The sequence below is a fragment of the Labeo rohita genome, chromosome 7, assembly GCF_022985175.1.
Source record: "Labeo rohita strain BAU-BD-2019 chromosome 7, IGBB_LRoh.1.0, whole genome shotgun sequence".
Taxonomy (NCBI): Eukaryota; Metazoa; Chordata; class Actinopteri; order Cypriniformes; family Cyprinidae; genus Labeo; species Labeo rohita.
The window spans coordinates 7,529,816-7,542,748 of NC_066875.1; the positions used below are offsets into that span (position 1 = coordinate 7,529,816).

Here is a 12,933-nt window from a genome sequence, read left to right on the forward strand (position 1 = left end):
ATTTCCATGTAGAATATTTCGTTTTTCTTCTTTTCTTTCAGGTTTGCAAATCACCATCCCACAGCACTTTTTTTCTTTTCTCTTCTTTTCTTTTCTTTACCTGTTGTGGATATTATTAAAATATTTGCCATTATATTTCATCTTTGTGCGCCTCCTTCCACACACACAACTGTGACAATACAAGATTGTCACCACAGTTGTCAGCACACTAAATGTATTTTTGAAAGAATTAAAAAAAAAAAAAAATCACAACTTTGCCTTGAAATTAACACAAACTACGTCATTCCATAGTTGCATAGAGAGTTTGAGTGTGGAAAAGTCACAAAAAACAGCTGAGTCGAATTTCAAAAATAATCTGTTTCATCGTCAGTTAGAAACTAGAAAAATGGAGAACGATAGAAAGAGAGAGGTGTGAAAGTTATGCCCCTGAAGTCACAAATCAGCCATCAGTAGTGAGAAAAAACATTTGCACACAGATATGCATATACACATACACCACGAAAACAACAAGACCAGCATATGAGCTTTGTTATTTTGCTTGTTTGAGCCAACCTCAACCTCCCGTTTAAAAAAATATATATATATATCGAATGAAAATCCCCCACCGTTTGTGTTTAAATAAAGTGAAAATAGAGTAATGGGCAAGATGTACAATGTGTCGATTTGATGTATGAAAATGTATTAAAATGCACGTTTATATTAAATGTAATTAGCTGAACTTAAAACATGATGGTTTAAAATGTACTTTTAAGGAAAACTTTTAATTTGACATTATTAGAGAGTGTGTTAAGAAACAGTCAGGGAAGTATAATGTTTTTAAGTACACTTTAATGGTTTGTTCCAGGGCTGTCACTAACGATTATTTTGGTAATCGAGTAATATATCGATTATTGTGACGATTAATCGAGTAATCGGATAATTATAATTTTGTTTGAGGTCATGAAAACAGACCTAAGCAAACACAAACCTAAGCTATAGCCTTTAACATGACTTAAAATACATATATAATAGCGATGAAGCAATAATAATTAGTTCAAATGATGTATCAAAAGCTAGTAATCATATGGTTTTATTAAAAAACTGTTAAACTACATAATGTATTATAAACAATAGAGCTAATGTGTATTATTCATTATAACACAACCCTCTACATTGCGAGTGAATCACTCTGTGCGACTAAATGATGTTTAATATTAGCCACTGGCTAATAAATTCTCAGATTTTACTCGCCAGTGTGTGAGTTGTAGGCTAAGTATAAGTTTAGCACAGATATATTTTCACTCGCTGCTGAACCCACTGATCGAATGCTTCAGAGTTATACTCTCCGTCAAGCGTTCTGTGTTATTTCTCAGTTCTTCTGAATGGATGCGAAGCGTACCTGTATTTGATGTACCATAAACTCTGGTGTGAAGGCACACAACTCTTCGCCTCACACACAAAGAGAGAGAGAGAGTCTTACATAACATGCAGAATTGAAGTGCTACATGTAAATGATATTCTTTGTTGTATTTTCCTGTCAAAATAATGGCTTTCCTTTGGAATTCTTCAGCTTTTTAAAGGGGTCATCGGATGCAAAGTTCACTTTTACATGTTGTTTGAACATTAATGTGTTTTGGCAGTGTATGTACAAATCTACCCTATAATGATAAAAATCCATGCAGTGGTTTTTAATTGATCTGCAAAAATAATATCCTCTTTTTTCAAATCGAGCCATTCTCAGATGCCTGTCGTTGTGGCGTCACACTGACAGAGGCCGCTCCCACGATAGTTGATTGACATGAGCGTCTTACCACAGACACGCCCTAAATCAATTGTAACGGTCCGATCGCCATTGTTTCGGTGCCGGAGCAGGGATGTAAGTTAGACAAGAATATCTCAGATTGAGCAATTGAGGTGTTGCGTTGCTGGATGTAATAATGAACATAGTAGTCGTCATTTACTTCTGACATCTGAGCCGCTGAAGATGCAGTGGATTACATTTGTTTGTGAAGGGAATGCGCCTCCTGATCTACATAAATGCATCTATGTTTGTGCAAATCATTTGTGATCCAGCTTCACTTACAGCAAAAGTGAGGGGTTCTTTTTATGAATCTCTGCAATGACCTTTCCTAATAACGTGCTAGTTAGCAAGTTTCGCAGCTAAACGCGCTATGTGCGGCTAAAGTAAACAATCTCTCTGAGCAGCTCGTCACTCCACAGAGAGTAGAGAGGGGCGGGGCGAGCAGAGCTCATTTGCATTTAAAGGAACAATCCCTCAGAATGGGAGGATTTTTGCAGAGCTCATTTTGACAAGGTAAAAAGGGTGTTGTTTTACACTACCATTGATAATGTTTAACCAAAGTATATTATAGACTTTTCATTAAGACCCCAGAGAATCATATCAATTTGTGGAAAATGGGCATCCATTTCTCTGGTAGTGGGCGGAGCTAATGCGCAAACGACAATCTCATTGGCTGACGCTCACCTACTATCGCCACAGTTTTGATTTCAGCAAAACAAGAGCGAACGCACACATATTAACTGATTAATATTCATGAATATCGCAGCTCATTAATTCTTAGTGCGTTTTATATTGTTCTTATTATAAGAATTCGTATTATTATTATTATTATTATTATTATTATTATTATTATTACTATCTTATCAGTATTATTGTTAGTTTTTTTTCCCATTTTACAGAAAAACTGAATGACCAAAAAAGCACCACCACCAATCCCAAGTTCAATTAAAATTACTAACATGCATCATGCATTCATAAATGATCACCAAATTTTAATTCTAATCACTAAAGTTCTATTATTAAATAATATTTGATTATCATGATATTATATCATGATATTATAATGCTTGACTGACTGATGTTAAGAGTGTACTTTCAGTTATGTAAAAAGCTGTGCCATTTTACAAACATATATATATATATATATATATATATACATATATATACACTACCGTTTAAAAGTTTGGGGTCAGTACATTTTTATTGTACTTTTTAAACTTGTTATTCATGAAAGAATCCTGAAAAAAAAAATCACAGGTTCCAAAAAATATTTGGCAGCACAACTGTTGATATTATCCAACATTGATCATTCTAATAATAAATCCGCATATTAGAATGATTTCTGAAGGATCATGTGACACTTAAGACTGGAGTAACAGCTGATAAAAATTCAGCTTTTCATCACAGGAATAAATTCTATTTTAAAGTATGTTAAAATAAAAAACATTATTTTATATTGTAAAAACATTTTGCAATATTACTGTTTTTTTTTTCTATATTTTTAATCAAATAAATGCAGCCTTGATGAGCATAAGAGACTACTTTAAAGACTATTACAAGTCTTACTGACCCCAAACTTTTTGGTAGTAATATATATATAAAATCTATCTATCTATCTATCTCTCTATCTATCTATCTATCTATATATATATATATATATATATATATATATATATATATATTTATATCAGTCTGGTGAGTAAACTAAAAGATTTACTAGCCAATGGCAAATTGAATTGCCAAGGTGTTCGTAGAGGTTTATAACAAATTCCTGCAGAGGGCGCCAACGGCCTGACGATTGTTTTTACATTTTAATGCATGATCTAATCATTGTTTAACATTGATTTAACAACATTTAATTCAAATATCCACTTAATATTTAATATTTCACTTTTTTAATGACAAAAATGCTTTTGACAAAAATTTATTGAATATGTGGATATCAAAACATATACACTCAGAGTGAGGGTTTGAGCTTTTATTTTGAAATCACGATGAACAGTTAGCATATTAAGAAAGATACTGATGTGTTCTCTTGTGTTTGTGTCGGTTTATACATAATTTACCTTAGAAATCTGATTAAATGGCACACGTTGCGTTTCCAGATGAACATTTATAGAAAACCCAAACTCACAACAATATGCAGAGAGTTTGAGAGCCACACATGTAAATGAGAACTGTTTGTGTGGAGCAGAATTTACTGTGAATGGAGCCGCTCTGACATGCAGCGTATGTAATCTACACGAATGTAAATATTTTAAGCGCATGTGTTAAACCTGTATTGCATATAGTAATTTAACTTAATCGTAGCGTTTGTGAAACTACAATAGAATTATGCCTTATTATGATTTTTATTTTTATTTTATGATTTTTTAAAATCGCGCACTCAAATTGAATCGAGAAATCATGACAGTCCTATTCTGTTCTGTACAGTTTTGTAAAATTATACTTTTACTATTTTAATATTTCAATGCAACTAAGCACAGTTCTTTCTTGTCATACTATTAAGTACAACTGATGTGCATTCAGTGTCATTTTCTTTTTGTAGCCTCTGTTCTCTGACATGTTTCATTATCAGGGGAATGCCAACCGTCTCTCTTTTTGACCCTCACAGAATCCCCGCTGAAAGGAGATGACAATCAGCTAGATCGATCTTTTTCCGACTCGTCCTTGTTCAACCACTGGGGCCAGGATCTGGGACCAGAGAGCCGCAGAGTGGCCCTCAAGATGTTCCAGTATTACGGCTACAACGGTTACCTCAGCGACCGCCTCTCCATGGACAGACCCATCCCAGACTACAGACCTGAAGGGTGAGCGCCTGACAGTCCAGCTTTGAGACTGCCTGTCTGTCTGTCCTTTACTCACTGTCACAGCGAATGCCCATGTGAACTAATGTGATTGCTGAGAGCACAAATTAATGTTTGTGCACTCAGCAGATGCCCTATGTTCATTTCTCACTGAAATATGATGGTAATATGATGGCATTTTGATATGTGCCCATGCCGATTTCTCGGATGAGGCAAACAAGAGCAGTGTGTTCTCAAAAACTAATTCAAATGATAAAATTATTGCCTTCTTTTTGCCTCCTCATGCTCAAGAAACATCACTGATATGTACTGATATCATTATATATAGTATATAATTATTACCATATCCATGTACGATGTACCTCAAGGTGCACTACATTTTATACATGTTGAAAGGCATTTCTTTTGCTTACCAATACTACATTTATTTGATGAAAAATACACTAAAAAAGTATAAAACATTGTGAAAAAGTATTAAAATCTAACATTTTCCATTTAAAATGTGATTTATTGCTGATTTGGTGCTCAAGAAACATTTCCTATTATTATTATCAATGTTGAAAACAGTTTTAGCTGCCTAATATTTTGTGGAAGCCATGATAGACTACTATTCAAAGATTGGGATAAGTAAGATAAAAAAAAAAATACAATAATAATAATGAATACTTTAATTAAGCAAGGATGCATTAAATTGATCAGAAATGACTTCTAGTGTTTCTGTTTTTTTTTTAATAAATGTTCTTATGAACTTTCTGTGCATTAAAGAATCCTTAAAACTATTACACCCTAACTATTGATTGTAATAAGAACATAATTATTAATTGAGTTTCAATAATAATTAAGCATCAAATTTTTGAAGGATCATGTGACAATGACAGTTTAAATGTACATTAAAATATTTGAACAGTGGTGTATAAAATACTTCTGAAAATGCTACCAGTTTAGTAAGTGAACTGTAAATGAAAAAGTTCTCTCTTTTTTTTAACTGTCTGTTATGGGTTGAAAGCATGGCAACATACGGTTTACATCGACGACTCTATTTTGACAGGCTTTGAAAGAGGTGTGTTTGGAAAAACATAATTACTCCATAGCCTGTAATTACTGGATGTGTCTAGCTGGCAGCAACATAAAGAACTCCTTCACATCCGATCACATCTGTTCTTTTCTCTCCGTGAAGCCAAATTGCTATTGAGTACCTAGGTCTGAAAACCTTCAAAACCCACTTGTTATAAACTCCAGTCTGCCAAGAACATCAAAACATTACCTATCATTGTAGAAGTCCATCATATTTACCAAAAAGGTCCAATTGTCTTTTGTTAGTATTTCCCAGCGATTTCCACGTAAAGGAAACAAAACAGGGCCTGAAACTGAAGATGAAGTCATGTTTAACTTAATGGTCAGCAAAGAAGTTGTTTAACCTTCTGAAAATACTGATCGTAAACCACAGGAGGACAAACTAAATATTATATGAGCTGTTTTATTTACTACGAATTTTGTATGAGTTTTGCAGTTTTGCAACTCTGTTACTAAAAACTATTTGGTTACTAAAACTGTCTAAATACATCTTAAACCCTGAACTGTGTGATGTTATTTCGGCAATAATTATGTAAAAAGAAAAATTTAAAAAGTATATAAACCACTGGTCTGCAATTTTTTTCAGTGTTTTTTAATGTTTTGGAAATGCAGGGCTGCATTTATTTGATCAAAGATACATTACAAAACAGTACTATTGTGTATATTATTAAAATTTAAGGCACATTATTTTCTATTTAAAATGTACAATACTTGTCAAAAGTTTGGAAACATTAACATTTTTAAATGTTTTTAATGAAGTCTCTTCCTAGGCTACATTCATTTGCTCAAAAATACAGGAAAAACAGTAATATTGTGAAATGGTATTACCTTTCAAATAACTGTTTTTCTATTGTAATATATTGTAATTTATTGTAATTTATTTCTGTAATGATGAATCTGAATTTTCAGCATCATTACTACAGTCTATTCCAGTGTCACGTGATCCTTTTGAAATCTTTCTAATTTGCTGATTCGCTGCTCAATTATTGTCAATTATTATCAAATATTAATAATGGTTCTTATTATTATACATTTTGAAAACCAAATTTTCCCCCAGAATTCTTTAGAGAATAGACAATACAAACTGCATTTATTTGAAATATTATTTTTGTTTATTATTTTTTTTATAAATATTTTTTACCATTATAAATGTACACTGCACTCCAAAAGTTTGGAAACGCCCTAAAAGTGGGGTTTTGGACAATATTGGCATGAATTCTTTTTAATTTGTGATAATTTTGCCTTGATAAGGGACAACACAAACTATGAAAACATATTTTATTACATAAACAGTTATTAAGGTGTGCTGACCCAAAAATCTTTTAAAAACCTGGGCCAAGATTAAACCAGTAACCAGGCATCACAGCTGGCAAAGGGGCACGTCTGACTTTGACATGTATATATTGCCATTATTATGTAATCAAAATGAACATTATTATTCCTGGTCTTTAATGATAATGTCAAGTTACTTTAATGTATTTGCACCAAAAAAATATAAGGATTTATGCTTGATATCGTCCAAAACCACACTTTGCCAGGGGTGTTTCCAAACTTTTGGAGGGCAGTGTATTTACCTTCACTTTTGGTCAACTTAATGCCTCATTGCTGGAAAGAAAAAAACAAAACAAAAACTCAGCACTGATAGTAAAATGAAATTAGATTATTTAACTTTAAAATTCAGCAGATTTTTACAAATTCTAATTACGATTTTGAAAAAACTGAAATACGTTTAATTGTTGGGTACAGTCAAGAAAGAGAAGACCACTAAGGTGGGACATCAACACTGTAAGCTAACGAGTTTAAAACTAGTTATTTTGCATGCTAATACTTTAACAAATCTTACATGGGATTTGTATTTTAGAAACTAAAAGGACATCATTTTGTACCCTATTTTTGAAAATGCCTCCACACATTAACATTTGTGCTTCTTTTATTTCATCTGTTCCTGCAGGTGCAAAAACATGTCTTACCCGTCCAACCTTCCACAGGTTAGCATAGTCTTCATCTTTGTGAATGAGGCGCTCTCAGTCATTCTGCGCTCCATCCATTCGGCCATGAACAGAACCCCGCGCCACCTGCTCAAAGAGATCATACTTGTAGATGACAACAGCAATAACGGTAGGTTTACACACATCACGAAACGCCTAACATGTTTGTCGATTGTGTCTCACAGGCTCTAAGTAGAGAGTGTCATTAATGTGAAGCACTGGAGTGCCAACGTCCTGTGGGACTGGAACAAAGCAGTCGCAACCTTATGCATTTCTTTTTAGTGCTCTCTTGTGTTGGACTAACTAGTTCTCAGTGTGAGGCTTATAGTCTTAATAATTACCACTGTTCGGCTTCTCAACATTCTGTCTTCAATCTAATCCTTCCATCTGCTTAATTAGCCACTCTGCTCATTGGATTAAAGTGACTAGTTCTAGAATACTAATCAGCTGAAAACTGAGAAATATTTGCCATGAAAACATTAAACCCAATAAACGTGATGAATTACTCTGTTTCCCCGACACCATGCGCCTTATGTTCTGGACTAATGTTGCATGTAGTGGGTTTGTCTGCTGGCCTTTTTGCTTATTGTTATTTCCACCAATTTGGTGCTGCAGTAACAGTGTTAATTGTCAGACTGATGATATTATCTCCTGCTATGTTTAAAGACCAGGTCATATGAGTTTTTCAAAAAATATCTCTTTTGCAGTCTGTATCATAAGTTGTTAATCAAAAAAGTGCATTATACATAAAGATTGTCTCTCAAAAGAAAGAATCAACTCAGAATCGCCTTAACGAGTCGTCATATTTTCAAATCTTTTGACTGTTACCGATCACTCAGTAACGTGTGCATAATCCCTGGCTGCCTGTCTGATCTTCCTGCAAACACTTCCACTAGTTAGTGTGTTTACATCATGTCGAGAAGACGCTGTGTTCTGTGCTGTGAAAGCAAGTTTGTTTTGATTTCATTACCAAAAGATGATGATGTGAAAAATCAGGGGTTAAAATTCATTTTTTCCACGATACCACAGCAATTTAATTTGAATCTTTTGTTGTGTGCTCGTCATTTTACCAAAGGACTGCTTCTATAATCTTGGCTTTTATCTTCTTTGGCTTCTAATCTTATTTATTTGGACCAACAAGCATCTCCAAACCACAACCTGTTAGTATGATGGATACGTTACGTGTACATTTTCAAGTGAGTGCTCAAAATATCTTTTTTGTTTGTGCTAATATGTGATGTATAACGTTATCTAATGCAACTTTAGGTTTTTAGGTAAACCATGATATTACTGTCTTGCGGAAATTGTTCTGATGATTCGCTGTGAACCCACTATTTCCTAAGAATGTGTCGATTAATGTAGACTGTCGTTCTAATTACTTAGATGTAATTTGGTTTACAAACTGTATTGTATCATCAGTTAGTCATGTTAGCACTTGGCTAATGTATCCACCATTTTTGTTTTGTTAAGTGTTTACAGTTTAGCAGCTAAACTTTAGCTGTGGGCACGATTTGCTTGTAGAAGTCTTAAACAAAATGTTTTTATGTCATTATTTTAGAACGGATTGGAGCGCTAAATTTGCATGCTTAGGTTTGTCAGGTTTTCACAACAAAACCTGCCCAATTACTACTTAAATCTGGCACTGTTGCATTCCAGGGTGTAAAGTACATGCTTTTTGTCAGGGATCCCCTGGTAAATTTGCATTCCAGTGGCTAAATATGATATTATTGAAGTCACTTTAAACCGAGACATCAAAAACAACTGCAGACTTGGCAACACGGATGGTAGCGCTCGCTAACTTGCTCAAGTATTCCTCTCTGTGCCAGCTGACCAATCAGAGCAGAGTAGGCTTCTGGAAGAGAGAGGTTTACAGACATTAGGCTTAAAGCTGATTTGAACGAACGTCTCGAAATAATTGACAAATGACTTTATGTATATTCTGAGAAAATTACAATGTTTTCTGACCTTAGATGCATTTAAACCTGTTGTAGGGGACTCCAACACAATATTAGGACAACCAAAAAACCAAATGACCTGCTCTTTAACATTAATCAAAAAAAATTGTCAACATTGAAAAAAAAAAATCCTTTCTTTTTTTTTTAAGAATTATTTTTTTCCCCAAATTACTCTGTGTTGATATTGTGTGAAATAAGTGTTAATCTTATTTGAGCACTATTATGTACACGTAATTCCCAATTTATCATAAATTGAGTTATATATTGCATTTAATATATGTAAGTTATATTGGCCTTATCTTAAATTCTGCCATTATTCACTCATCGTCAAGTTCTTTTATGCCTGTACAAGTTTCTTTTTTCTGTTGAACACAAAAGAAGATGTTTTGAAGAATGTTGATAACCAAACAGTTGCTGGTAGCCAATCACTTCCATAGTATTTTTTTTCTCCGTATTGTGGAAGTAAAAAATTAGTTTGCACTTTAAAAGTGAACTTAAGTGTGTTAAGAAACAATCATCAAAGTGTACTCAAATTGTTCTGTCATGAGACTCTAGATGCTGCAAGCCGACAGGTTCTAATTCAATCTGATATAATCACATCATTATTCACACAGTGCAGCTGATTGGTTCTAGTTGCATCAGTAGCCAATGAGCTTGCTGCACAACATTTATATACTTACTGTAGCAGTTGCAACGCGCTTCAGAAACCCTCCACCTCCCCCAGCTCCACCTGTATAGATCTGATACGGGCTGATTTCATGTATGATATACGTGTTAGTTTATTTCATGTGTGTTATATGTGCAGCAGCAGTTATTCCTAGCAGCATGTCTGTGGATGTATTTGTCTTAGTACTTGCTCACTACAAGTGCACATTCAGTACAATAAGGCACACTTCTTTTTCACAAGGAATCATGTTTTTGAATTATGTAGAATATGGAAGTAGCCAGAACGGCTATGTTTTGATGCAGTATTTTATGAATAACATACATTTGCATACAAATGTACATCATACCATATGATGTCATACTATGACTTACACAGAAAATAAATCTACACATTTCATCATGAAAAATACCACAAAATCTAAGCTTGACAGAATCATCTGCAATGACATTAAAACAGCTCTGCAGAAATGTTACTCAGAGTTACACAAAGTTTCTGCTAGATTTTTCTAATATTTTTTATAACTGAATGTGTCATCCTTAAACATCTTTTTTGTTTCTGCTAAACCGACAAACGAAAACATGCCGTCTTTGACATTTTGCAAGTTTTATTCCATCCTGTGTATCAGGTCATATTGTGTCAGCCAACACTGATTTACTTTTGTCATTATGGCTAGAATTGTTAGTCTTATCAGCGCTAACTGTTGTCACCCCTACGGCTCTATGCAGGCTGCCAAGTCCTTTCAATTGTGAGTATTATCTATTGGTATCACTTCCTAATATGAGAGCCACTTCTGGGTTCAGCTTACACTTTATTCTAGTGCTGCAGACACCATGACCGACATGAAGAGAAATAGCGTAAAGTGACCCAGATGATTCCTCACTAATTGTACCATTTTGAGGACCAGCGGCCCGCTCTCTCTCTTTCTCAGCTGGCATAATCTTGTGAGTCCTGACAGCTTTATCTTTACATTCATAGATGAAGGTTGTGAAGCGGGCACTCAACATGAGACTTTATGTCAACAGTGGGTCCGACAGAGAATCTGTCAACCTTCAATGAAGGCTAAAGAAAATTAAATCTCGCTCTCCTCAAAACCCGAGAATGAGCTGACAAAATTTCTTTGCCTCTGCAGTGGACAAATGATGAATAACCACCTTATCATCAGGGAGAGAGGGAGATGACTTACAATGCAAAAAAGAAAAAGAAAATTCCTTACATAGCATTTTGGTCAGTAAAAATATCTAAAAAAAAACAAATTCTAAATAAGTTTACTTGAGAAGATAAATTGCTTAATTAAGGCTTATTTTCAGAAAATATATCTTTAGGTTAAAGTTTAAGTTAATTAATTTTTGTAGACAATAACACCCCAAAAATAGCCTTAGAAGCAGAACTGCATGCAAAAATATGACTTGTTTTCATATAATACATACTAAACAGTTGCCCAAAAATTAACATTTGCTGAAAATTATTAATCCTCTGGCCATTCAGGATAGAAATGAGTTTGTTTCTTAATCGGAACAGATTTGGAGCAATTCAGCATTACATCACTTGCTCACCGATGGACCTTCTCCAGTAAATGGGTGCCGTCAGAATGAGAGTTCAAACATGCAGCCAAAAGAATTTGCCACAGCACTTCTTGTAGGGCTGTCGTGGCTGGCCATCTTAGGTTTTGAGCTGTTAGAAGCGGTGATGAATTGATTCCATAAATGTTGTATTATATTGGTTGAGAGCTTCACATTCAGTTCAATACAGCTTAGCTGTCCCAGCTCCTGGAGTCCATATTGACGTACACAAAGATTGAATTATTCTCTTGCTTTGACCAGGGATAATAAGGATGTCTTCCAGCAGGCAAAGCAGGTTTCCTCAAAGAACCTGAGCAAATTTCATACATTATTGGGTTTTTTGTTATTGGGTAAGACTGACAGAGGACACAGATTTTCCTATGATAGGTTTTGTTTTTTATGTTTATGTATGCCTGTCATCCAGATGATGTTTTATTTTATTTTAAATATTATGGGTTGTGTGCCATTCTGAACTGAGAATTTGAATGTAAATATGTAGAAATAAAATGATCTGAAATTCAAAGAATTATTTGGTTTTTCAGCATTTTTATGTATTTGAACCCTTTCCTACAATGACTGTATGATTTTGAGATTCATCTTTTCACATTGAGGAAAACTGAGGGACTCCTATGCAATTATTACAGAAGGTAAACGCTCGCTGATGCTCCCTTATAAAAAAGCGATGCATTAAGATTGTTTTATCTTCTGGGAAACATGTATTTTCTGTAGCTTCTGAAGGGCAGTACTAAATGAAAGAAATATGATATTTAGGCAAAATAAGAGATTTACATTCTAATCAAAAGTTTACACCCCTGGCTCTTAATGCATTGTGTTTCTTTCTGGAGCATCAGTGAGCATTTGAACCTTCTGTAATAGTTGCATATGAGTCTCCCAGCTGGACAAACAAGGGACTCAATTATCACAAAACAAACAAACAAAACAGCTGTGGCTCATTCAGGTAACAACACAGTATTAAAAATCAAGTGTATGCAAACTTCATTTTTATAAATTCATCTATTATTTTCTCTTGTAGACTATATGTAAACATCTTTTATGTGAAATATCTTATTCAGGTCAGTACTAAATACAAAATAACATGCATT

General features: G+C 34.1%; 1 protein-coding gene across 1 annotated transcript in view; it reads left to right on the forward strand.

Annotated features, from left to right (window-relative positions):
• galnt18b (UDP-N-acetyl-alpha-D-galactosamine:polypeptide N-acetylgalactosaminyltransferase 18b) overlaps positions 1–12,933 on the forward strand; it is a 122,532-nt gene that overhangs the window by 51,754 nt on the left and 57,845 nt on the right. The window contains exons 2-3 of the mRNA XM_051114617.1: positions 4,395–4,590; positions 7,613–7,779. Of these exons, the coding sequence (XP_050970574.1) occupies positions 4,395–4,590; positions 7,613–7,779 (363 nt within the window). The remainder of the gene's footprint in view (positions 1–4,394; positions 4,591–7,612; positions 7,780–12,933) is intronic.